General features: G+C 41.3%; 1 protein-coding gene and 1 long non-coding RNA gene across 5 annotated transcripts; one reads left to right on the forward strand and one right to left on the reverse strand.

Moving 5' to 3' along the window:
• Window positions 1-1,696: 1,696 nt before the first annotated feature.
• LOC143270512 (uncharacterized) lies at window positions 1,697-14,696 on the forward strand. The gene is made up of 2 exons (XR_013047695.1): window positions 1,697-1,826; window positions 14,448-14,696. It is a non-coding gene; the product is annotated as an uncharacterized LOC143270512 (long non-coding RNA).
• LOC121825460 (uncharacterized) lies at window positions 10,464-26,113 on the reverse strand. 4 transcript variants are annotated; one of them, XM_076560682.1, is made up of 7 exons: window positions 25,919-26,113; window positions 24,992-25,151; window positions 21,992-22,175; window positions 18,766-18,885; window positions 17,731-18,524; window positions 16,968-17,562; window positions 10,464-11,170 (listed from the first exon to the last, which is right to left on the reverse strand). In XM_076560682.1, the coding sequence occupies exons 1-3, from the start codon at window positions 26,049-26,051 to the stop codon at window positions 21,998-22,000; spliced, it is 471 nt and encodes a 156-aa protein (XP_076416797.1). In that variant the 5' UTR covers window positions 26,052-26,113; the 3' UTR covers window positions 10,464-11,170; window positions 16,968-17,562; window positions 17,731-18,524; window positions 18,766-18,885; window positions 21,992-21,997. The 4 variants fall into 4 exon arrangements, with proteins under 4 accessions (XP_076416797.1, XP_076416798.1, XP_076416799.1 ...); XM_076560683.1 differs by having other exon boundaries at window positions 17,731-17,825; window positions 25,919-26,110; XM_076560684.1 differs by lacking the exon at window positions 17,731-18,524 and having other exon boundaries at window positions 25,919-26,110.
• Between the last annotated feature and the right edge of the window lie 324 nt (window positions 26,114-26,437).

Consider the following 26,437-nt stretch of genomic DNA (forward strand, 5'->3'; position numbering starts at 1 on the left):
GTCCATGAAATAAACCGAGACATTATGAAACAATGATTTGAAAATTGCACATATGTGATTAGACTTGTAGGTATGTACACATGAGTGAAGTTCCCACAGAGATGGAAGAGGATCCAGATTTCCTAGAACTAGAGATATTGGTGTTTGATTATAGGTCACTGTGATGGGTGATGGGAACTGAACTCAAGTCCTTCAAAAGAGTACAGTGTGCGATTTTCTGTTAGGCCAACTCTAGCCCCATCATTCAAAAACCTTAAGAGAAGTTTGGAAGATAGTAAAAATGTAGTCATTATGTTTAGTTGTGTAAAAATATGTCAGGGACAAGGACAGAATCTCTAGTTAGTGGAAAAATACAGACCCCCCCCCCATAAGACAGGGAACTAGATCATCTTACAGTCAGGTTGCCTAGCAACAGGACATTGAGTCAGAGCCCTTGACCCTTTCACCCTTTAAACATCCTACATGAACATCCTGTTAGTTTGCACCACCTTTTGCAGATAAAAGCTTCTTGCTCCCCCTACCCTGTAGGAACTATATAAACCCTCCTGGAGAAAAATAAAGTGGCACCTTGATCAGAATCTTGACTTGGTGTATTTCCTTTGTGTCTCCTGTCCCTATCATTCTGTCCTTAGGGTGGTCGAGAACCTGTTGAAGCCCTGCTGTCTGGGACAAAAATATATGAGCCCTTGTGCAAATAAGTAATTCTTTTTCTGTTTTGTTACTTCTAAAGTTAATCTTATTATTGTGTACATTTTAATTATATAAAATAAGTCATTTGTTTCTGTACACTACCTTGTTTCCCAGTTATACTCCCTCCATTTAAAATATTTCCCCTCACACTTCAAAAATTTTTAACCCTTTTCTTATTTTTCTAGATTCCATTTATGAGAGAAGATATGTGTTAATTGTTTTTGGAGAGTTGTCTGTTTCTAAACTTGATGATACATAGTTGGAACAATTTTCTTGAAAATTATGCAACTTTTTTCTATAATTTTATTTTGAATTATCTTGCATTATTTATGCATATTGTGTGGTCTTTAGTCATTCATATAATGGTGGTTCTCTGAGCTCATTCCCTGAATCATCTATTGCAGGTAGTGCAGTGATAAAAAATTACACACAAACTCACCTTACATATGTACTGATTCAGCGTCATTCATTTCGATCAGTGTGAACACCCTGGAGTGGTACAGCAGGGATGACTATGTTAAATTTTCATTCATAACCATCGTTACATCATTCATTGTACCTGGAATGTTTTAGTTTACAATGAACAAAATGTATATGTTCTTTTTCCACCTCATTTGCAGCATTTAAAAAATTAGATTTGGTGAAAAATGTAATCATTTTAAAGACACTTAAAGCTGGAATTATGGAACAATCTGAATATTATTTTACTAATGTGACAAATGGGTCTGGGATCCAAGAAAATGACCACAGAGTCTATAGTATTTGAGCCAGGCTGTAAGTCCTGCTCACAATTTATTCTATTGAAATGGTTGCCATGCATTGTTAAGAGTGGTCAGACCTGGACCTCATATTACTGCATGGCTGGTGAACTCAAAGTGGTCCATTTGGTAAGGAGAATGTACTTGTGAGTACCTAGTTTAACTTTGCACCCATATTTGTAGTTCATATATTTGTTGGCATTTGAGATACTGTCTCAGATATGCTGATTGTGAAAAATTGTTTTCAGCATGCAGAAACTGAAACTCTGCTCTCTGTCTTCTACCATACACAAGCTCTGCACCAAATGTGTCATAGAACTGATACCCTGAAAATGCCAAAGGACACAGTAGAGAAAATACTCCCACTTCTAAGCACAGGTAAGGATTTTCTGAATAGGACTCTTGTCCAATAGTAAATGAGACCAAAAATCAACAAATAGGATCTCATGAAATTAAGACTTTTTATTTCAGCATAAGAAAATATAATTTAAGTGGTAGCATACAGAATATGAGAAAATCACTGGTGTAATATTGGCATCAGAATTACTGTGTAATTAACTTCCTTCTGATCTGGTGAGGCCTGCACTATAGGAAGGAATTAGTAAGGGTACTGTCTACCTGGTCAAAAGACACCGGCTTGACAGGTCATAGCCCTTTAGATGATGCTACCATTGTTACTTCGTGTAGTAGCAACTGCTTTGTAAATATTTTTGTTTTACACATAGATCTCTTCAGCTCTCAGTCTTGGCCAGAGGTTCTCTTTCTGTGGTATGCAGCAGCAAATGCACAGCCTCATAACTTCAAAATGTTGAAATGATCATGCATGCTCATTCCAAAATGGGACCTGTAGATCAACCACTTCCCCTTGGATAGGAAACATCCTGGAAGTGGGTCCTGAATGTCCTGACTGAGCATGAGGGAACTGCTGTGACATGCTGTCCTTTGGACATAACATAGCCATTGCTCACTCACAAGAGCTGTGATCCCCTGCAGCTCCAGGTGACAGTGTTCAGGACTGACTGTGAACACACCTATCTGTCCTGAACCAGACAGCTGGAAGAGGCAGCCTGCTGGTGGAAGACAAAGCCTACTGAGCCTCTGTCTCAGTACAGAAAATAAGAAGGAAGCTAGAAGTTGGCCATTTGTTTTTTTCTTTTCTCTTTCTTTCTTTCTTTCTTTCTTTCTTTCTTTCTTTCTTTCTTTCTTTCTTTCTTTCTTTCTTTCTTTCTTTCTTTCTTTCTTCCTTCCTTCCTTCCTCTCTCTCTCTCTCTCTCTCTCTCTCTCTCTCTCTCCCTCCCTCCCTCCCTCCCTCCCTCCCTCCCTCCCTCCCTTCTTTCCTTTCTTTCTTTCTTCCTTTTATTTTATTTTACAATACCATTCACTTCTACATATCAGCCACGGATTCCCTTGTTCTCCCCACTCCTGCCCCCCTGCCTTTCCCCCCAGCCCACCCCCCATTCCCACCGCCTCCAGTCAAAAGCCTCCTCCCCGAGGACTGAGATTGACCGGGTAGACTCAGTCCAGGCAGGTCCACTCCCCTCCTCCGAGACTGAGGCAAGAGTCCCTGCATAAGCTCCAGGTTTCAAACAGCCAACTCATGCAATGAGCACAGGACCCGGTCCCACTGCCTAGATGCCTCCCAAACAGATCAAGCCAATCAACTGTCTCAACTATTCAGAGGGCCTGATACAGTTGGGGCCCCCTCAGCCTTTGGTTCATAGTTCATGTGTTTCCATTCGTTTGGCTATTTGTCCCTGTGCTTGATCCAACCTTGGTTTAAACAATTCTTGCTCATATAAACCCTCCTCTTTCTCACTATTTAGACTCCCGGAGCTCCAACTGGAGCCTAGCATTGAATCCATAGATTGCTTTTGGTAAAATTGCCATTCTTACTATGTTGGTCCTTCCTATCCATGAGCATGGGAGATCTTTCCATTTTCTGACATCTTCTACATTATCTTTTTTTTTTTTCAGGGACTCAAAGTTCTTGTCATATAGGTCCTTCACTTGCATGGTTAGTGTTACTCCAAGGTATTTTTTGTCATTTGTGGCTATTGTAAAGGGTGATGTATCTTTTATTTCTTTCTCAGCTTCTTTGTCCATTGTATATAGGAGAGCTACTAATTTTTTTTGAGTTGATCTTGTATCCTGCTATGTTGCTGAAGGTGTTTATAAGCTTTATCAGTTCCTTGGTGGAATCTTTGGATTCACTCAAGTCACTATCATGTCATCTGCAAATAGGGAAAGCATGACTTCTTCCTTTGCAATTTGTATCCCCTTAATCTCCTTATGTTGTCTTATTGCTCTGTCTATAACTTCAAGTACTATATTGAATAAATATGGGGAGAGTGGACAGCCTTGCCTCATTCCTGATTTTAGTGGAATTGCTTTGAGTTTCTCTCCATTTAATTTGATGTTGGCTGTTGGCTTGCTGTAATTTGCCTTTATTATGTTTTGGTATGTTCCCTGTATTCCTGATTGCTCCAAGACTTTTTTCATGAAGGGGTGTTGGATTTTGTCAAATGCCTTTTCTGCATCTCGTGAGATGATCATGTGTTTTTTTCTTTGAGTTTGTTTATATGGTGTATTACATTGATGGACTTTCATATATTGAACCACCCTTGCATCCCTGGGATGAAGCCTACTTGATCATGGTGGATAATTGTTTTTATGTGTTCTTGGAGTATGTTAACCAGTATTATATTGAGTATTTTTACATCAATGTTCATGAGGGAGATCGGTCTGTCATTCTCTTTCTTTGTTGTATCCTTGTTTGGTTTAGGAATCAGGGTAATTGTAGCCTCATAGAAGGAGTTTGGTAATGTTCCTTCTGTTTCTATTGTGTGGAACAATTTAGAGAGTATTGTTATTAACTCTTCTTTGAAGATCTGGTAGAATTCTGTGCTGAAACCATCTGGTCCTGGGCTTTTTTTTCGTTGGGAGACTTTTAATGACTGTTTCTATTTCCTTAGGAGTTATTGGAATATTTAAATAATTTATCTGGTCATGATTTAACTTAGGTATGTGGTATCCATCCAGAAAATTGTCCATTTCTTTTAGGTTTTCCAGTTTTGTGGAGTACATGTTTTTGAAATATGACCTGATAATTCTCTGGATTTCTTGAATGTCTGTTGTTATGTCCCTTTTTTCATTTCTGATTTTGTTGATCTGAATTCTCTATTTCTCTGTCTTTTGGTTTGGATAGGGACTTGTCTATCTTGTTGATTTTCTCAAAGAACCAACTCTTTGTTTCATTAATTTTTTGTATTGTTCTCTTAGTTTCTATTTTATTGATTTCACCTCTAACTTTGATAATTTCCTGGTGTCTATTCTTCCTGGGAGACTTTGCTTCTTCTTGTTCTAGAACTTTCAGGTGTGCTGTTAAGTCACTAGTATGAGATTTCTCCACTTCTTTATGTGGGCATTGAGTGCTATGAACTTCCCTCTTAGCATTGCTTTCATAGTGTCCCATAAGTTTGGGTATATGGTGTCTTCATTTTCGTTGATCTCTTGGAAGTCTTTAATTACTTTCTTATTTCTTCCTTAACCCATTGGTGATTCAGTTGAGTATTATTCAGTTTCCATGAGATTGTAGGGTTTCTGTAGTTTTTGTTGTTGTTGAAATCTAACTTTAAACCATGGTGGTCTGATGGAACACAGGAGGTTATTCCAATTGTTTTGTATCTGTTGAGATTTGCTTTGTGTCCAAGTATGTGGTCCATTTTAGGGAAAGTTCCATGGGGTGCTGAGAAGAAGGTATATTCTTTCTTGTTAGAATGGAATGTTCTGTAGATATCTGTTAGGTCCATTTGGGTCATGACATCAGTTAAGTCCTTTATTTCTCTGTTAAGTTTCGATTTGGGAGATCTGTCCAGTCATGAAAGTGGGGTGTTGAGATCTCCCACTATTAATGTGTGGGGTTTTATATGTGGTTTAAGCTATAGTAATGTTTCTTTTACATATGTGGGTGCCCTTGTGTTTGGGGCATAAATGTTCAGAATTGAAACTTCATCTTAGTGGATCTTTCCTGTGATGAGTATGTAATGCCCTTCTTGATCTCTTTTGATTGATTTTAGTTTGAAGACTATTTTGCTGGATATCAGGATGGCTACACCTGCTTGTTTCTTAAGACTGTTTGATTGGAAAGTCTTTTCCCAGCCTTTTATTCTTAGGTAGTGTCTGTTTTTGAATTTGAGATTTTTTTTATTGTATGCAGCAGAAAGATGGGTCCTGCTTTTGTATCCATTCTGTAAGTCTATGTCTTTTTATAGGTGAATTAAGTCCATTGATATTAAGGGATATTAATGACCAGTGATTGTTAATTCCTGTTATTTTTTGGTGGTAGTGTGTATGTACTTCTCTTCTTTGGGGTTTACTGCAGCTGTGGCTTTATCTATTGCCTGTATTTTCAAGGGTGTATCTGACTTCCTTAGGTTGGAATTTTCCTTTTAGCGCTTTCTGTAGGGCTGGGTTTGTGGATAAGTATTGTTTAAATCTGGCTTTGTCTTGGAATGTCTTGTTCATTCCGTCTATGATGACTGAAAGTTTTGCTGGGTATATTAGTCTGGGCTGACATGCATGGTCTCTTAGTGTCTGCATTACATCTCACCAGGTCCTTCTGGCTTTCAAAATCTAAATTGAGAAATCGGGTGTTATTCTGATAAGTTTACCTTTATAGGTCTCTTGGCCTTTTTCCTTTGCTGCTCTTAATATACTTTCTTTATTATGTATGTTTAGTTGTTTAATTATTATGTGGCAGGGGGCTTTTTTTGGGTTTTAGTCAGTTTGGTGTTCTATAGGCTTCTTCTATCTTCATAGGCATTTCCTTCTTTAAATTGGGAAAGTTTTCTTCTATGATTTTGTTGAATATATTTTCTGTGCCTTTGAGTTGGTATTCATCTCCTTCTATCCCTATTATTCATAGGTTTGGTCTTTTCATGGTGTCCCTAATTTCTTGGACATTTTGGTTCATGACTTTGTTGGCTTTAGTGTTTTCTTTGACTGATGAATCTATTTCTTCTACTGTATCTTCAATGCCAGAGATCCCCTCTTCCATTTCTTGCATTCTGTTGGTTATACTTGCATTTGAAGTTCCCGATGGTTTACTCAGATTTTCTATTTCCAGCATTCCCTCAGTTTGTGTCTTCTTCATTTTTTCCATTTCCCTTTTCAGGTCTTGGAATGTTTCCTTTATTTGTTTAATTGATTTTTCATGATTTTCTTTCAGTACTTGATTGTTTTCTTCCACGACTTTATTGTTTTCTTCTAATTTGTTTGCCCTTTCCTCTAGTTGTTTATAGCGTTCTTCCGATTTTTTTTTTGTTTTTTCCTCTATACAAGCCTCTACCTTCTTCATGATGTTATTCATAAGGCTGTTTTCTTCTGTTTTTTCCAATTTTTGATGTTCAGGTCTAGATGTTGGAGGCATGCTAGGTTCTGGTGATGCTGTATTTCTCTTCATTTTGTTGTATGTACTTCTGCCTTGACATCTGCCCATCTCCTTGTGGTTCATTCTTGGTCTTATCAGCGCACTTGGTTCAGACAGAGCTGACAGATTCAGGAAGTCTCTCTTTCTTGTCCAGATGGGAGCACTCTTGTCCAAATGGGAACTCTGGGGCAGGATGGAAGCTCTCATCAAAGTTGGCCATTTGTATTACTTATCAGTTCCCCTTTCTTTATCTGTCTGCCTCCCAGGCAAGACTATGATTCCTTTTCCCTCAAATTAATGAGTTTATTGAGGTTAATACAGGAGTATAGGTATGGGATTATTTATAGGAATATGAATTACTCTAATGTGTGGCATCACAAAGGCTCACATTAGAATGGGTGACTCATGAGGACTAGAACTCTGAATGTGGCTGCATGACTTGTTTGCAGCTGAATGGGACAGAGGGTCTCCTTTCTTCAGTTCTCCTTAGTTATCACCCATTTAACCTTGGAAGTGGAAGGGCCTTGTAATTCTTGTAAGTTTCAACTTTCCCAGCCATGATTTAATTGCTGGATATTATGAACCTCTTCTCTTTTTTCATAGAACTTTCTGAGACTTAATGAAATAGTCCTGCCCAGGGAAGAGTACACCAGTTGGATACTCAATATCAAAGGGTCATTTCTGATAACATATATGCTAGCCATACAGAATGATTGGTTTACATTTAGGAAATATAACTATATGGATATATATATATATTTCATACACATATATGTATAAGCATGTAGCAACAATTAATGAAAATAGAGGTCATTAATTAGAAATAGAGCAAGGAAAAGTATTGGGAGGGTTTGAAGGATGAAAGAGAGGAGATAGTAATCTCAAAAATAATAGAAAACTATTTCATGTCATAAAAAGGAAAACTGTTACACAACACTTTACCCTTTCCTTAAAATGTTAGTTGTTTCTACAAGTTCACATTCTCCCATGGAGCTCTGCAAAGGCACTAATGGCAAACACCAGTCCTGAAGTCCCTGGTGAATCAACCATTTTATGTTTGACCTCTTCTGTAAGCACAGCCCAGTGCTCCATCATGGTCAGTGAATTGGCCATAAAGCACTGCTTCTCTCATATGTATTTTATCAGGAAAACCCTATCCTTCCTTCATCATCTTCCAGTCTGTGTGAGACCTCTGCCTGTGATAACCAAGCATCCCCAATGCTTCCTGTGAGCCAGTCCATCAGGAATAATCTCTCTCAGATTTCACTAGATTACATAGCCTACTCTACAGCACTCAGATTGATCTCATCTGTTCTCATAGCCTACAATCCCATGCGCCAAGCTTTGGCAGGAGGTTTCATTGATCTTTTGAAAGTCTTTTGTAATTCAAGCAGTTGAGAGACAGATTACTCCCTAACTAAGACAGTCTCTTTTTGTAGGCCATTTTAAGGCTCTCAAATGCAAGTTCTAGCATGGATTTTCCTTTTCTCTGTATAAAAGGTTGAACTATGTGACATCTTCTATCGCCTTTATTCCAAACAGAGAATTACATCCTAATTGTATACAAGTGCACTGAATTTTGGCCTAAGGAATTTTAATGAATACAGCAGTTTCATAAATGATCTTGATTTTTTTTATCTTCCATAAAACATTTGACTTATGATTAACTCTATTTCCTGGCTTTGTGTACATCTTTCCATTTCCATTTAGAAAACTCTATGGATTTTACCTCTAGACAAAAATTTATTTAGTGAGAAAACATTTTTGTGAACTTCATGGCTAATGAAGAACTAATAAACACTGAATATATCAACTCATTGAATTCATTATATCTAAATTACATTTGTCATAAAAACAAACTAAGGTGATGTGTTTGCAAGTTGTTAAAGTATCAAGTTTTTAGATGTAGGTTTTTAGCTGGTTTGAAGCACAGTTGCATTCTTTAACAAACACACCTTTACACAAGATTTTTAGTGTCGCAGTGTCAGAGATCTAAGGAATGTCACATTTCAGCAAGTGCTGGGGAAGATATGGATTACAAAGATTTCGGGTGGGAAAATATGGAGAATAAAACCCATAGAAAAAAGTTTTTGTTTGTTATAATGTAACTAGCATTTTATAAGGCCCTGTAAAAACTTAGTGAGCCAAAAATGATTATAATATCCTGGATGAATAAGGGAAGAGCAAGAAGAAGGAGAAATAGAAGAGGAAGAGTAGTAGTAGGAGAAGATGGATGCATGGATACATGGATGGATAGATGGATTGAAGAATGGAGATAGCTGATGGAAAGATAGATAGATAGATAGATAGATAGATAGATAGATAGATAGATAGATAGACAGATAGAAAGAAAGAAAGAAAGAAAGAGAAACAAAGAGACAAAGAAAGAAAGAAAGAAAAAGAAAGAAAGAAAGAAAGAAAAATAGATTGAGTATATACAGTTTTTCAGGCTATACAATATAATGGTTATTGTGTCCACTGAAGGCAGAATGGACTCAGAACGTTTGTTCTTTTTTCCCATATTGGTCAGAGAACTTGTTATGGGTGAAGAACTCTGGATTTTTTCTTTCAGCATCTGTAGCCCTTTGAATCTGGACAATTCTAGGACTTCTGGTTCTCAGAAATAGCCCTCAAATTTAGTTCCATTTTAATTGTTTCTCAGTGGTCCCACTTTTACTTTAGGCTGATATGTGAGGTGAGGTGGAACAAATACTGGTCATCCAGGGAGCCCTGGCATTCTGGATCCCCAAGAATCTTTCTAAATGAATGCTCCAGGTTTTGTGTAGAACTCTAGAAAAGGAACAAGGAACCCTGGATACAGCATATGATACAGAAAGGTTGTGACAAAACAGGCTGAGTTATTGCATGGTGATATGGGTTATTGTAATGGAGAGGCAAGAGTCTCTGGGTCAGGAATATGCAACAGGCTAGACACTCTGAAGATAAAATTTAGACCACTTTTTTTTTTCAGAGCTGAGGATCAAGCCTAAGGCCTTGTGCTTGCTAGACAAGCACTCTACCACTGAACTAAATCCCCATCGCCTGACTTTTTTTTGTTTGTTTGTTTTGTTTTGTTTTTGTTTTTGTTTTTTGAGATAGGGTTTCTCTGCGTAGCTTTGTGCCTTTCCTGGAGCTCACTTGGTAGCCCAGGCTGGCCTCGAACTCACAGAGATCCGACTGGCTCTGCCTCCCGAGTGCGGGGATTAAAGGCGTGCACCACCACCGGCCGGCTTTCGCCTGACTTTTAAGAGAGAAGTCAGAGGGAAATGGAGGACTTAAGACTACCAATGTCTGATGCCATCTCATAGACTTCCCTAGAATGTGTTGGACAGATCGTGTTTGTCTTTGGAGGATGTTATTTTTATAAAAACAACAGACTTAGTGGGGGGGTTGCTAGCATTGAGCTCACCAGCACAAGGACACCCCACTCAATGATTAGTCTGGAATTCTTTAAGGAAGGAGGAGATGCAGCAAGTTGATGAAATGAAATGTGGAAGTGCCTGCAGTTGAGAAGTGAGGATGAAGTGGGTCCCTCCAGAATGTTAACCAAGAAAAGTCAGAATAAAAAAAATTAAATATGGGAGGAAATCTGACAATATGTGAGAAAAGTCTGTATTTGTTATTGCTTTGGTGATTGGCATTACACATCATCCTGGGACTTTAAAAACTAATACAATTGGATCCTTCTTTGAGAAATCATTTCCACAATTGACATAATATTTTATATTAAGTTCATCTCTCTGAAATCTTGTAAGAAAAGAACATTATGGACCATGTTTCTGTTAAAAGAAGTTGAAAAGAATCATTGAAGCAGATTTTGGCTTAGTCTGAGCTTCTTGGTAGGAAGGGTTATTCCTATGTTACTTTTGAGATTTGTTTGTTCCTAAAAATATCAGCTGAAGTCAAGATTTGGAGTTTTATCAGAAAAATACATCATGCCATATAACATCATTTGTATTATGCTATGTCCATATTCATTCGTTACTCAGATGAGAGCTTGGATCATTATGGTGAGTGGTACATCCTGGCTTGCATGTACTGAGGATGATAAGTGTAAATGGAATGTATGTGATCCACACAGTTGGTACTCAGGATGTCAACTTATATCTGTACATGAAGTCTGTGAGTCTAAGATCTTCAATAAACATTCTTCTGTGTGTCTCTTTTGCAGCCTTGATTGGCTGTAAAATATCGAGTGAAATTCAAGTCTGGGATCAGTGTGCCTCAAGGTTCCCTCTAACTACTAAATATGTTAATGACGTCCATTTGCTTTCATCTGTAAGGGAGCCATCAGCTCAATTGACAACAATTGAGGTGTTTCTGGTTCCCTTTTGGTTTGGGTGTTGGATGAAGAAGAGAATATTCTGCCCACACATCCTCAAAGTTCAGGGATTCTGAGTTTAATTCTTGCTCAGTAGGCTGCAGGTCTCCACTGATAGCAGTTTATGGTCAGGATGTTTCTTCTCTTGGATTGCCTGGACACCTTTCACACAGGGCTTGGTCCTTGGCTACTTGATATCAGTGTTTGGCCTAGGTAGAGTTCTCCATGGTGGTTGGAGCAGGTTCCATTTAAATTGTTTCTTCAAAGTGTGCTTCCTAGGGTCAACATTAAGTCTGACCACGCATCTCTCATTGGGTTGGCAGGAGATCCCTTGATTTTAGAGTTTGTGGTTTATCTTCATGAAGGTCTATTGTTGGCCTGTAACATTTCCACTTTTGATTTTGCCTGGCTTGTTCTATGAGTTTTGTATGAGCTCCTAATTCTTCCCAGTCAATATTTGCCCCAGACCTGCTTCCTCATTTGGTCCTTGGAGAATGTCCCAGGTCGTCCTCTCTCCCTGTTTTGGTTCATGCTTTTGTTAGGGTAAGTGTTAGCACTTTTGCATTCTCCTTTTCCTGCTTTGTCCCCCGGCCTCTTTCATTTGAGGGATTGGTCTGGGCCCACGTCATTCCTTAGTTTGGCCCAGTCTTCTTCAGGGTCAGAGGTGTGCTGAGGCCAACTTCTCATCTTGGTGAAGGCCCTGGCTTCAGTCCAGGTAAAGTTGGGGCATGGATACTCTCCTTTTCTTTCTTTGAGCCAGGTCTTTTTCTTCCGAGGGATAGCATAGGAATCATCTCCCTCTTGGTTGGGGCCAGAATTCTTCAGGGTCAAGGTTAGGCATGAGTGTTCTTATCTTTTCTTTTTGTTTCATTTCATTTTGTTACTTTTTCTTCTTCTCCTTTGCCCTTGGCTCTTCCATTTAATGGACTGGCCTAGGGATACCTCTGGTTTTCCTCTGAGCCAGAGCTTATGCAGCTTCAGGTTTTGGTGAAGGCCTCTTTTAGGTCAGGTTTGGCCTTTTCATTCCAAGGGTTGGTCCCTGGCCTTTCTGGGTGAGGGAAGCCATTGCTAATGTAGACATTATTTCTGGTCTTCATCAGGTTCATCCTTAGGCCTTGGAATACTTCTGTCTTGACCTCATGGTTTAATGGTTAATCCTGGTCTTCTTTCACTGTAGGTGCTTACCATGAGCCTTTTCAGGGGCCATGTTGGCCTGGGGTACTTTAAGGGTGTGGCTGTGTCCAGGCAGTTTTTGTGTTAGAGTTAAGCCTGGTTATATTGATACTCTGGGACTGTTGGTACCTGTTATTCTTTAGGGTTGAAGCAGTGGATACTTTTGAGTGGAGGTTTGACAGGAGCTACTTTGTATTTGTAATCTGCCTTGGATTATGCTCAGCCATTCTGAATAAAAATAACATGTGGATATTGATAGAGGACTGTATTTATTGTTCTTCTCTTACATCTCAAGTATATTCTGAGGAACATTGACTCTTTCCAAGGGAAATGGGCACAGACACCAACACACAGCGCAGACTCCAGATGAAATAAACTACATATTACACAAATAGAAAGGTGAAGTAGGGAGGAGACAGTGGTGCTTGGGGAGTCCTTGCTGCTGCATTAGTGACTGTGGCCACAATGTGCAAATTGTTGCTTCTCAGTAAAGATAACAAAATAGAGTCCCAACAAGGTCTCTGCTGCCTTTCCTTCCTTCTGTGGTCTGCTCCCATGAAGGGATATCACAGGCAGTTAATTTAACAGCAGAGACTGGTCCTCCATTGATCCAAATGCTGCCTTGATAGGCAGGCACATGAGGGTTGTACAGATCTTCATGAGGCCTCTTATGCAGTGTGGGTATGGTGTCCCCCCCCCCTTATATCATTCATGGAATGCATTAGAGGGTGTTCCTCTTGTCCTTGCTATGGAAACACTTCTCAAAATGTCATTTGTCTTCTACCTTGAAAATCCCTGGAACAATGAAGCATGACTTCATGATCTCTTTCAAGAAAGCTCCTTGTTATGTCCACTCACTGATGTAAGATCACGTCTTCCCACAAAGAATGTTTGCACTGAATTACCAGAAATTGATTTCTGCTCATGTTAGTATTGCTGTGAATCACAGCCAACTTTAATAGAGTGAGCTGTCAACTTGTCAAGGGCACACATGTAACCATGACAATGATTGCTTGTGTAGTGTCACAGAGGCAAGGCCACTCTCTGCTCAGCGAAGCACAAAGGTGGTCAAGCTATGCAGATGTCTTTGGACTGGTAATTAGGGGAGGTGCCCGAAGGCTACAGCATCTTCCTGTCAGCATCATTGGAACCTGGGAACCCACAATTTCCTGCTCTTCACCAAGTTCTGGATAGCTAGGAAGCATTGTTAAACTTACTTGATGGGGGTGATTTACTGTAATCTCAAATAGCAGTGGAGGAGGAAGGAGAAACGGAAAACTTATCTGTGCTTGGTGTCAAATGGTATCTGAGGGACTTAACATGTGACATAGATTGTAGATCTCCATCTAAGAAAGATGCTGAACCATCTACACATTTTTAGTAACATGGTAGACAACATCAGTGCTCTAGAAGCATGCAAGTTCCTTGCACAGAGTGAAGCATGATCAAGCATGCCCCACCCCACTGTAACAGTGCTACTACCCCATTGTAAAGGATGAGGGCACCATCAGTGTTGTGCAACAATACACACATGCTTGTTTCTATACAATACACACAAATATGTGCCCACATTCATACATTTAAAAACATGTATGTGTCTACACCTTTGCATGCACACACACAAACACACACACACACACACACACACACACACTCAAAATTATACTTTGAAATTAAATTAGATGTATAATAAATTGGCATAGCAAGAAACTAAATATAAACAAACAACCTTTGTGGCATTGGTATGCATGTGTGTGGTATGCATGTTGTATGCAGAAATATGAGTATAGTTATGTGCATATTTTTATAAGTATCTATATGATATACCTAATATGTACAACCATATCTAACTGTATATACATACGTATATAAATATAAAGGTAAACTGAAATCCTAACTTCCAGACACCAGCCAAGGAGGCAGAACTTTTCGAATGGCTGGCTTGATGTGTTTTCTCTTTCCTGCCTTCACCTCTGAGTGCCTGTCATGTTTATTAACAGTATCATTCATTTGAAACAAAATTCTGCACAAATTTTTCACAATGCCCTTTAATATTAAAATATTCTCTAACTTTCAGAACCACAAGAAAACACTCTAAGGCAGAAAGACACGAGTTGATCATGAAAAGTACCAGGGAAGGGCCAATGAGATGGCTAGTTTGGTGGAAGGAAAACGCTTACCCTTCCTAATTTGTTCATTGACCACCATATGAACAGAATGATAAAATGGCATGGCATGTATTGTATGTTCATTCTCTCCCTATCGTATGTATGTATTTATTTCCTCGTCTCTAAATAAGTAAATAGATAGATGTTATCATTTTAAACAGCAATCAGAGAATATGTATACACTCGTCATATGAAATACTTAATTTTTAGAAATAATGAAAAAAATCTTATGCAGCTCGAAACTGTTTGTAACTCCAGGCCCAGAGGTTTTGACACCCTCACACAGGCATACATGAAAGCAAACACCAATGCACATAAAATAATGAACCAACAATTAAATATTTGTAGCAGCTAGTGGGGTCAGGAGCCCCACAAGCATCCCACAGAACTAACTAACCTAGGCTCATAGTGACTCAGAGACTGAACCACCAACCAGGGAGTATGCATGGGACTGAAGTATGTCCTCTGCATATATTTTACAGTTGTATAACTTGGTCTTTTTGTGAGACTTCTAACAGTGGGAGCAGGGCTTGCCTCTAATGCCTGCTTTTGGGACCCATTCTTCCTACTGAATTGCTATGTCCTGCCTTAATGTAAGAAGTCATGCCTAGTCTCACCACAACTTGATATAACATGGAAGGCAGATATGCACAGGAGGTCTGCCCATTTCTGAAGAGAAAAAAGAGAAGGAAGAATGGATGGGGAACAGGAAGAGTGGAGGTTGGGGGAGGGACTGAGAGGAGAGAATGGAGGGGAAATTTTGGTTAGGATGTAAAAACAAAAATAAACAAATAAATAAAACCAAATATATTCCCAAAGAGGGAGAATATTGATGGTTATCATTTTTAAATTTGAGATACTAAATAATGTCCCTCCAGGGACATTGCCACTTATTCTAATTTTATAATGTGTTTGCAGTTGCTGGGGATGACTTTCTTTATGCTGTGAATGTGTTGCTCTGAGTGATTGATTAAAAAAATAAACGCTGATTGGACAGTAGCCAGGCAGGAAGTATAGTATTGTCAGGATAAGCAGAGAGGAGAATGCTGGGAGTGGAAGGCTGAGTCAGGAGAAGCCACAGCCACCATGAGAAGTAAGATGTAAAGTACCGGTAAGCCACAAGCCACATGGCAACTTACAGATTAATAGAAATGGGTTAATTTAAGACATAAGAACTAGATAGCAAGAAGCCTGCCACAGCCAAACAGTTTATAAGTAATATAAGTCTCTGTGTGTTTTCTTGGGTCTGAGCTGCTGAAGGAGCTGGGTGGACACAGGAAAACTCCAACTACAAGGGATAATTAAATCATGTTAGACACAATTTTGAGCTGTTCTAATACATAATGTGTTCGTGTTGTACTTGGAATAATTATATCATGTTTAGGCAATATTAAGACCTGGTTATTGTTTTACATTTGGAAATTAATCATGACATCAAAAGATATAATTGTGTGTCAAGTTGACAAGGGTTCAATTGTGAGAGATATTTTTGTTTGTCAAATTTATTACATCTGAAATTCATTAAAACCCAAAAATGGAGGGGCATGCCTGTGAGGTATTTTTGCTTTATTTGAAGAGAGAAGATCCACATGTAATCCTGATCATTACATTAGAAAGGCATTCTGTTAATCTGGATATTGATGAGGAAAGAAACACCTATTTACTCAGATGTTTTGAGCCCCAAAACCCCACTTGTAATCTCAGCCAGGCCTTGTGCTGGAAGCCCATATAACGAAATGGAAGAAGGGAGTTTTGCTCTTTAGCTGCTTGCTCTCAACTTGCTAGCAAGTCCATTCCTTCACTGGCATTGGAGCCAACTGCTTTGGGATTCCAGACTATACTGCTGATGGGCTGAGACATCAAGCATAGTGGACTGAGCAAGTACTGGATTCGAGGACTTTGCCATTATAGCCAGCCAATGTTCAATTAGCTGGACCACAGCCTCTAAGTCATTCTAAAACATAGCCTTTTGTATATATAGAAATTCATTCTGTTACACCATAAAACCCTGACCAATGAACCATACAGGTATAGAATTTTTAGTGTAGTTTGGGCCTGACAATAGCTCTGAGACCCATGGCTGGGAAATCCTTGTGCAGCTCAAGATTCCTGGAACTTACTGAGATACATCAAAGCCTGAGAGTTCAGGGTTTACAGGAGTGTGAAACCTCACCTGCCTAAAGAAGAGTCTCAGAGTGAAGTTTCAAATTGCATTTTATTCATAAAACACATTCATTATACTCAATGGGGGCTTTCAAAACAGCAGTCCTTATATATAATGTATAGCCTTAGCAAACTATTAAAACAATGACAAGAATATAAGAAATAACAAAAATTAACAAAACCTTAAACCAGAATGAAGAACACCAAAATCCAAAGCATAAATATCCCAACATATAAACAAAAAATTAAGCAAATTTCAGGATCACTTGGAATTTCACTATGGGAGAGCAAGTGAGGTGAGGATCTAGCTTATTCTCTGCAGTGAATAATCTTCAGCAAAACTTGCACATGACATGGCTTCAAGTCAGCTTGCACAAGTCAGCTTCAGCACTGCACTGGAGAGAATCTTATGCTTTTGGGTGTGGTCTGTCTCGATGGCAGTGTGATGTTAACACAGTCTTTCTTGTCAGATTTCCCATCACATATGGAGTCAGCTTGTCAAAGCCCTTGATAGGAAGCTGACAGAAGAACTCTTGCTCACCCACATGTCCTCTTCATTTTGTTTTGCCCCTCACTGTGGCCACGTGCTGATGGATGTCAGGGTTCTTAGTAATTTGTGTTGTGTCCTCTGAATCTCAGACTATTTGTGATACAATCTTTTGTCTGGGAATAGTGAGCCATAGATGTGGATCAGATTGTGGCTGGATCGCCTGGTAGTAGGGTTGATATTTGCCTCACTAGTGAGTTCACAGCTGAAAAGGGATAGCATTTTCTGAGGAGGCCGTGAACCTGGAGTGTAGAATATCATGCCTTCAAGGTGTCTCTGGCTTCTTCCAGCCTTCTCAGTTTTCTGAAGAGGTGCTGTCATGGAAAATCAGCATAGAAAATATGATTCAGAAACAGTTTTGCTGTGCCACTGTCAAGAACAATCAGGGCCTATTCATCCCTAGTAAATGAAAGTTAAGGAAGAAAACACACCCCATGAATACCCTGGCTGCTGGGGATGGGGCTCAATGGTGGCTTACTTGCCTGGAACTTAGTGTTTCTGCCCCAGCAGCTCCATCTGCAGGAGGCCCTCTTCCTGGGCTGTGGTCTGCTCCAGTTCCTGCTGGAGGTTTTCAAACCTAGGGGAGGAAGGCAGCTGGGGCACAAGCCTGGTGGGGACCTGCCATGTCAGCTTTTGATCCCCCACCAACTCTACTCAGCTAGACAATCGAGCATTACCTTTCACCTGAGTTTATTCCTTGCTTCCCTAAGGGAAGAGGGTCAGAGAGCACCTGGGCAGGATTTTTTCTCAGCTTTTAAAAACTGCTAGAAGTTGAACTGGTAAGTACATACTGTGCTATATTAGAAAAAAACCAGCATATTTCTCCAACAGTCCAAAGACTTCATTTTGGAGAAATATCAGTATGTTAAAGTCTTAGGCACAGTTCAGGAAAGATATCCCTGGCCTTGATTAGATACCACCAGGTGAATGTGATCCTCCTGGAAAACTCTATGCCTGCCTTCCAGTGGAGCCTAAACAGCAATGCAAAGAAGGCTCTGTTTATTCCTACAGCTTAGATCCCTGCATGGGATTAAATTGTCAGCTCCTACTCTGTTTATGACCAAGAGTAAATCTTCTCATGAGAAACTGATAAACACTGCAGAGATCCTGCAATCAGCAGGAGTGTGCTTTATGTAGATTTGCAAAAGGTGGACACTTCCCTTTAAACGTGATGTTCCTGATGGAAAAGATGCAGGGGACACACTTTCCTTCATGATCAATGATCCTCCTTTCCACATTTCTGGCTGTCATGGGAATATTTGTGGGGAGATCTAATCTAAGAGATGAGATACAAGAGGATACAAGAATTCTCAGAAAGGAAGAAGGGGACACAGTCCCCATAAGACCAAGGAGAGAGCATATTGCTTCCCGTTGACTGAGCCAGCAATGGCACTCTGAGGGTTTCTTTCCCTGGGGTGGCTGGCAGCTTTGCCAATTGACAAAACTCAAAGAGGATGGAGATCCAGGTATAGCTGACCCACTTGGATCCACCTGCTTCTGGAAGCCAGAGCTCCTACCTCATCTGGGACACAGTGAAGTGATGCTGCAGCTTTACTGCCAAGTCCCTTTGTCTGGTGAACAGCCAGCTCCTTCTGCTTCATCAGGGACTGAAGATTTTCCTCAAGTCTTTGATGTTCCTGTTCATATAAAGATTTTGTTTTTAGGGTAGGTTGTCCTAACCATGTTCATAAACATGCATTCTCTCTCTCTCTCTCTCTCTCTCTCTCTCTCTCTCTCTCTCTCTCTCTCTCTCTTTCTCTCTAGCACACACATGCATGTGGATGCACACATACAAGCACACTACATTCCATCCACACTTAGTTTTCCTGATAACTCTTATGTAAGAAGAGATCACCTGTGATACTATGGCGAACAAAGTTACCTTTCATTAACCTACACCCTCTCTACCCATATTCCTGCCCAGAGGCAGGAAACACAGCATACTCTGAGCACAGGGATGTGGAGAATATTGTGTGCTTTTTCTCGGTTTTGATAATTTTTCAGTTTATTTTTAGTTTATATGTGCAGATGTACAGCCTGCTTGTGTGTCTGTATAACATGTTCATGCCTGGTGACCTGGGAGAACTCAGTGGGTAGATAAGTCAATGCAGTGCTTGCCTTGAAAACCTGTACACACACAGGTGAACACCAGGGTTCTTTGATCTGTAATCTAAGCTCTCCTAGCAATTTCCCCAGTCTGTGCATTGAAGGCTTAGTTCCCCAGCACAGGACCACTGAATGGCAGTGGACCAGCCCCTTGCTCTCACTCAGTGCTTCCCAGTGCCTCCAAGGAGGGCAGCTTCCTCCTGAAGAAGATCTCTGTACCACAGGTTGCCTCCATTTAGGCCCAAAGGAACGAGCTCAGAAAACTAGAAAATCTCAACAATCCGGAGTCTATATTAACCTTTCCTCCAAGTAAGTTGATTGTGTCAGGGATTTCTTTGAGTAACAGGAGGTTGACTAACTCACGGCCAAATGACTACATATATTATTACATACTTAACAATATCCCATGGACCACATTGTATGTTTGCACTCACCAGTAATGGGTATCTGAAGAGTTTCTAGTTGGGCTGTTCTGATGAGTCCTGCTGTATCCCTGTTGTCCCCTATTCTCTGTGGACACCACTTTCCATTCTGGAATCAATGCTCCACCTGAAGACTGCAGTTCCACTTTCTGAATAATTGCACATAGCTTCTCACAGGGCTGCACCATTTTACACTACTAGCAATGAGAGTTCTCATTTCTCCCAACTCTCCATCAGGCTGAATTTAACTCAGGATGAAGAAGTTTGGAATAAAAGCAGTTTCTGAGTGCTACAGACACAACATGGAGTGGGTACTTGAGAGTATGATGAGCCTAAGAGGTGCCCTAAGACAACCTCATCTCATACCTCAGCATAGCTGTGGGACTTCTGCTGGGCTGGGATGCAGCCATATGCCCCTCTGCAGTTCAGAATTTCTCTGAGAATAAAGGCCAGGCCAGCTCCAAGGACAAGGTTAACTGAACCAAACTTAAACTAACCAGGTAGTCCTACCTGCTGTTAACAAGCCTCATCTGCCCTGGCCTGAACTTATTTCCCTTCCCAGGAAGTTCTTATCACCAGACTCACTGATCGTACAGAGAAGTAACAACCTCTGCACAACTGAGTTGGACCACACAAAACCACATGCTGGGGGAAGAGGGTGGGACATGAAGCCTCCGGATAGATTTAAGTTGAACCATCATAGTCTCCTCACTAAACTTACCCAGACTCCTCCACAGAAGACATCGACAGCACCAGAGACTAGAAGTCACCCATTGTCATTACCCAACAACTTTTGACCAGATTACAGTGCACATTATATGAAAATAGTCTCAGGCCAGTCAGTGGAAGGTTATTTAGGTCATCCACAGCACTAAAATCCAGCACTCTATACAATTATGAGTTGGACTCTGTCCTAAGAGTGAGCTTCAAAATATCAGGTTCCATGTTGTGAAGCCAGTAGACAAAACAAACCTTTCCTGGGAAGTTACCTCTACGCTGTGAAAGAAAACAAGTTTTTTTTTTTTAATTTTTAATTTAGCTCCATTGTTTGATTTTTGTTATTTAGCATAAGATGCATTAATTCCAAAGTAATAAAAATGTTTAAAAATGAAAGGAAACCAACAAGTCAGTTCTCTTTCTGAACAAATGAACCATTTAGCAATGAAATGAGACAAAAAAGACAGGATGCTCTACTGTGAGGAGACAGGAGATCCAAAGATCTGTGGCTATCCAGCTTAGCCAGAACAGAAATTGTCAGATTCAGTGAGAGACTCGGGTTGAAGAGCATAAGGGAGAAAGCAACAGAGGACACTCTATGTCATCATCAGACCTTCCAAAACACTCACAGATGTATATACACCCTCAGACAGGCATACTCAGACAAACACCCCTCAAATCATAAGTGATCAGAACGCAATGAGGAGGACATCACACTGGATGGGGATGACATTGCCAGTTGGTTGTAGACTCCTCACACTAGCTGTTATAAGTGAGTCCCACAGTTCTGCATCTTTTTGGACTAAAAATGCCTGGGGAAGCATGCTGTGTCTCTGTAGGCTATGTTGATGCAGTTGGCTCAAATCTGTCACCCTGACCCCCACCTGTCATAAGCCCTTGCCACATCCCTGTGAGCTTCTGAATGTAAGATCCAGGATGGGAGAACTGGCCAATACCACTCACAGCAAACAGTACTGACAAGCTGTTAATTTAGTTTCTGTCACTGTGAACCAAGAGCTTGGCCAGGTAAAGAGAACACCATGGCAGTCTGGGAACAAGAGGGTAAAAGGCCATATGGCACCCAAAAAGATGTCTATGAGCCCCGGTCATTTGGCTTTTTCAGGGGGCGTTCCTCCTTGCATGCTGTGTCTGCCTCGGATCTCACATGACCCCTGCAAAGCAAATGAGACCCAGACTTTTGACCTGACTCACTCAGATCTCTGTGGCTACCATCATAGCACGGCTCCTCCAATACTGACATACAGGTGAGTGGTATGTGATTGACCTGTCTCCCTCAATGGATTGTGGTTTCCAGCAGAGCAGTAGGGTTTGCTTGCCTAAGAGGCTAACTCCCAGAAAGAATTGCGAATGATTACAGAAGTGAACTATTGGATGGGATGGGTCAGTTGGGTAATTGAATAGATGGTTACATGTGTGTATGTGTATGTGTGTGTATGGTCAGACAGGTGGCCAGGTGGGCCCTGGTGCTTCAAACTGCCTGCAGCTACCTTGTCCAGAGGTCATAGATCTTCTCATGGGACTCTTCACAGAGCCTCTTTGCCTCCGCATGCGACTCTTGTAGTAAAATCTGCTCCCCCTGTAGGTTTTTCTTGTCCTCTAGCAAGATTCTCACTTTTTCCTTCAGCTGAATCTGTTCACTCAGGTGCTGACTGTAGAGGGTGCTGAAATATCACAAGAAATGATATGCTCCGATTCCATCTGTCACTCCTGCCTCCCAATACCATGATTCCTGCAAGGTCCCATGTTCCCATCCCCAACAGCCCTGGGCTGGAGCCCTCATTAGCCATGGCAGTATCATTCAGGTGCAGACCAAAGCCAGAGAATAGCCAAATTCCAGAAAGATTTACACTACTTCTGAAGACCCTGACAGCAAAAGAGATCAATGTACCTCTGAAGACTGGATCTGCTACCTCCCGCACATACACCCATGTACTTAACTGTTCACAGTATTAGGAAAACATGAACAGGTAGAGGAAAACCATTCTCTGAGGGAGACAGAAGACCCAACAGGAATACTTTCCATCCATGTGTCCCATAGAAACCAGCTATGTAAGCTCCTGCCAAAGCCACAGAAACCATTCATGGTGCAAACTATATTTTCTGTCTAGAAGTTCCAGAAGCTGACAGGCAAAAGTTGGGAGGGGCTCTCAGACTCTTAACACTTAGGAGAACTCAGTCTAGGAGGCACATGTCCAAGAGCGATAAGGCAGGCTGCTTGCTAAGAAGTAAACAGACTAGAACCACAGCCCTTACTTTGGTTTAAAAGTGGAGAAGGAAAGAAGATGTTGTGGGATGTTTTTCTGTAGGCCGTGAATATGTATTCCTCCCATTGGTTAATAAATAAGCTGCATTGGTCTATGGCAAGGCAGGAAGGAGCTAGGCATGAAAGTCCATGAGAGTCAGAGAAGGCAGAGGTGGAGGAGATGCCAGCTGCCACCCAAGGAGCAACATGCCAGCAGCCTGGCATTCAGCAGCCATGTGGGAAAACACAGATGAATAGAATTTGGTTAATTTAAGATGATAAAGATAGCTAGCCTGAAATTTAAGCCATTGGTAATATATTTTGTAAGTAATGTGAGCTTCTGTGTGTTTATTTGGGACCATTTTGCTGCAGGAGGCAAGTGGGACAGATTCCTCCTGGCAACGGGGTCAGGCAGGACTTGAGAAACTTCAGACAACAAGAAGCAGTCCTTACCAAGTTCTGGAGTCCACCCAAGTCAGGCACTCACTGGTAGATTTTGGTCTTCTCACTCAGCTCTATGCACTTGTACAAGGCCTCACTAATTGCCTTGGGTAATTTCTTCACATCTGACATATCCTTCTTATGCTCTGTGTTCTGCATCTCATGCTCCAAATTCAGCCTGTGGTAGGGCATATACCCAGTAGCAAAGAACCCTGTGAACTTAGGCCTCAGGGACCCCATGAATTAAGGTTGTATTTTGCACTACCCTAGCCTACTGGATGTCCCACCCTGAATCCTATGTACTGGGAACTCCTGATGTGCGTTAGACTTGCTACCCTGCCCCAGTGCCAGGAAAGGCTGGGTGTCAACAAGGAGGGAGACAGGGCTATATGAGCTTCCTCAATAGGCCTGCAGTGGTAGACTGGCACTCTAAGAAGGTCCACCAGTATGGGCCTACCTGAAATCTGTGATGACATTTCCACTGGTGTGAGAACAGAAATGCTTTGTCCTTACAAGGATAACCAGAACTCATTATCAGTATTGCCATGCATGAGGCACTCCATGGGGATGGCTTTATAAACTCCCAAAAGGATTCCATTGAGGCACCAGGGTGAGCACAAAGACTGAGAACAGTGAAGCTCAAAGTGGAGCTCCCTGGTCTCAGCACTTATATCACCTGAAATCTTTGAATCAGGCAAATCCTCAGGCCTACTATCAGTCTTTAACTCAGAAGATCTGAAGGGACACACACACACACACAACACACACACACACACACACACACACACACACACACACACACACACACACACACACTTTAAGGGAGCCTCCCAGAGACAGTACCGAACACACTGTGACCAAATCCTGAGCATAAAGAGATGCATTTCCCCAGCAGAGCAAGCATGGCATTGGGAGCCTGCCTCTGGGTCAGGCAAAGGCAGACAACACGCAGCAGGCTTTTTTCAGCAGTGGGATTTTAAATAGAAAGGTTAAGTCTGTGCTAGGGTGAGTTGCTGAGATCTGATTGGACAGGTTGGCAAGTGTAGCCAAGTAATGAATTTTGATTGTTGGACTTTGGTGTTTAGTTTTTTTTTTTCTTTTTCTTTTTTTTTTTTTTTTTTTTTAGTTTCAAGAATGAGTCAGTGTCCACAAAAGGGAATGAACTTTGGGGACTAAATTTAGGAATCTAATCTAATGGCTTATCAAGGGAGAGGGAGGTGAAAAGGGCAAAACCTGCCACTACCATATTTGTGATATTTGGGCCCCTAATAGGGCAATTCACACACAAATAAACCCATACACAATTAGGATGTCAGAGAAATGCAGGTGGGTGGCATTGTCTCACAGTACAAGGAACAAGACCAGAGAGGGGCTGGGATGGACTCCAGGCCTTCCATTCACACACAGATGTAGCAAGAAGGATCACCAGGCCTTCCAATCTGCTCCCAGAGCAACGAGCAAAAATAAATATCATGTCAAATATAGAAACTCAGAGCACCCAGCATCTCCTACAAGCCAACACCTGTCAAGGCCTCTTGAAATGCATGTTGTGATCTTACACCCTACTGCCCCTCTCTGTGGATTGTGATTCAGGCCACAGGCTCTGGTTTTCATAAGGAGGAATCAGAACAGCCTGTGTCCCATCTCACTCCTACAGTTCTGCCTCTCAGATGCATTTAGGAAAATTTACTTGTGCAGGTCACCCTGCAGGTGCAGCTTCCAGTGACCTAAGGACTGCTGGAATTGACACAGTAGGGTCAAGACATTCACCAGAGACCAGGGCATGATGAATACCTGTTGTTCAACTCATTGTTGTAATGGGACAGGAATTCACGCAGTTCATTCCTGTCATTCATCATCATCTGTAGCTGAAGTTCCAGTTTTTCCACCTGGTTCAGCTGCTGCTCCTGCTCAGTGAGGAAGAAGGGTGTGGATGATGCCTTCCTAGCAGTCCCTGTAGGTACATAAACACAAGTCAATTTGTAGAGATGCATGGCATAAGCCAAGAAGATCATGTGGTGTCCCAAGAGGAGGCCTGAGGAAGAGGAAAAGCATGGAACCCAGTGAAGCCCTCAAAGATTAGAGCAGCTCTCCTTAAGCTGGGCCTCATATGCCATGTGTCTGTCTCTAATCACTATGGCTAGATATATGCCTGAGCCCCTACTGCAGCCCCACTGGCCCTGAAAGACATAAGCAAGGCCAGCCATGTTGGTTTGGAATTGTTATCTCATACCTGATGAGATGCAAAGAAGTCCAGGAGTCCCTAGTGCTCTTCGCCTAACAGCCCTCACAACCTGTGTCCATGACTAAAAGGAACTGAATGTCTCAGACCTGGGTACATGGATGGAAACTTTCCCTCCTTGGTATTTACATCAGACATAAAGTGCAACAACATCCCATTCTGATACCGCATTAGTGGTTCTTTGCCTCCTGTTGCATTCTTTGCCTCCTGTTGCATTCTTTGCCTCCTGTTGCAGTCTTTGCCACTCAGAATTAACTGAAGGCGGTCGAAGCACAGCAGCTGCAGCCTTGACCATCCCTGGCTCTCTGCCAAACTAACCATGGGGAATTCTCAACTCTGGGTCTGCTCTTGAAGAACTCAGCGGACCAGGATAGGCCCATTGCTTCTCAGAAACTCTCCCCTCCTGAGCCCCACTCCTGAAAGGATCAGCTGAAGCCTTCCTCCTTCAGGAAGCTCCTCATCGCTTTCCCAGGACTCACTGTGCTTTCCCCAGAACCATTTGTTTCTTGATGTGTGACATGTAGACTGAAGGCCATCTTCGTTCTGCCTCCCTCTGATCTCCCTGTGCTCGCCATCCTGTCTCCCAAGAATCCTATTCAGTCTAGTCAGCATGTCTGTAGGTGAAACATGAGACACTACCCCAATGCCCCAATGACAGTTGGTGTTGCCACAACACTGGTGACATCACATGGAATGCCAGGGCTCTCCAGGAGACAGTAGAATGTCCATGCGCTGATGTCACATGGTCTAGCTGTTACATCCCTGCTACCCTTTGCTTTACATTTAATATCCATCTAAGAGTAAGCACACACCATATTTGTCTTTCTGGGTCTGTGTTACATCCCTGAGTATCTAGTTCCATCCATTTGCCTACAAATTTCATGATGTCACTTTTTTTTTTTTTACCACTAAGGAATATTCCATTGTGTAAAGGTACCACATTTATATTATTATATCCTTCAGTTGAGGGCCATGTAGGTTGTTTTCTGGATCTGGCT

The sequence above is a fragment of the Peromyscus maniculatus genome, chromosome 23, assembly GCF_049852395.1.
Source record: "Peromyscus maniculatus bairdii isolate BWxNUB_F1_BW_parent chromosome 23, HU_Pman_BW_mat_3.1, whole genome shotgun sequence".
NCBI lineage: Eukaryota > Metazoa > Chordata > Mammalia > Rodentia > Cricetidae > Peromyscus > Peromyscus maniculatus.

Bases quoted from the DNA above. Each gene is read 5' to 3' on its own strand.
- LOC121825460 (XM_076560681.1), bottom strand. From the start codon at position 26,051: ATGCTGACTAGACTGAATAGGATTCTTGGGAGACAGGATGGCGAGCAC. The intron at 25,152-25,918 runs GTGAGTCCTGGG...ATGTACCTACAG, and splicing joins ATGGTTCTGGGGAAAGCACA to GGACTGCTAGGAAGGCATCA. The intron at 18,886-22,001 runs GTAGCTGCAGGC...TTATATGAACAG, and splicing joins ATCTATGACCTCTGGACAAG to GAACATCAAAGACTTGAGGA.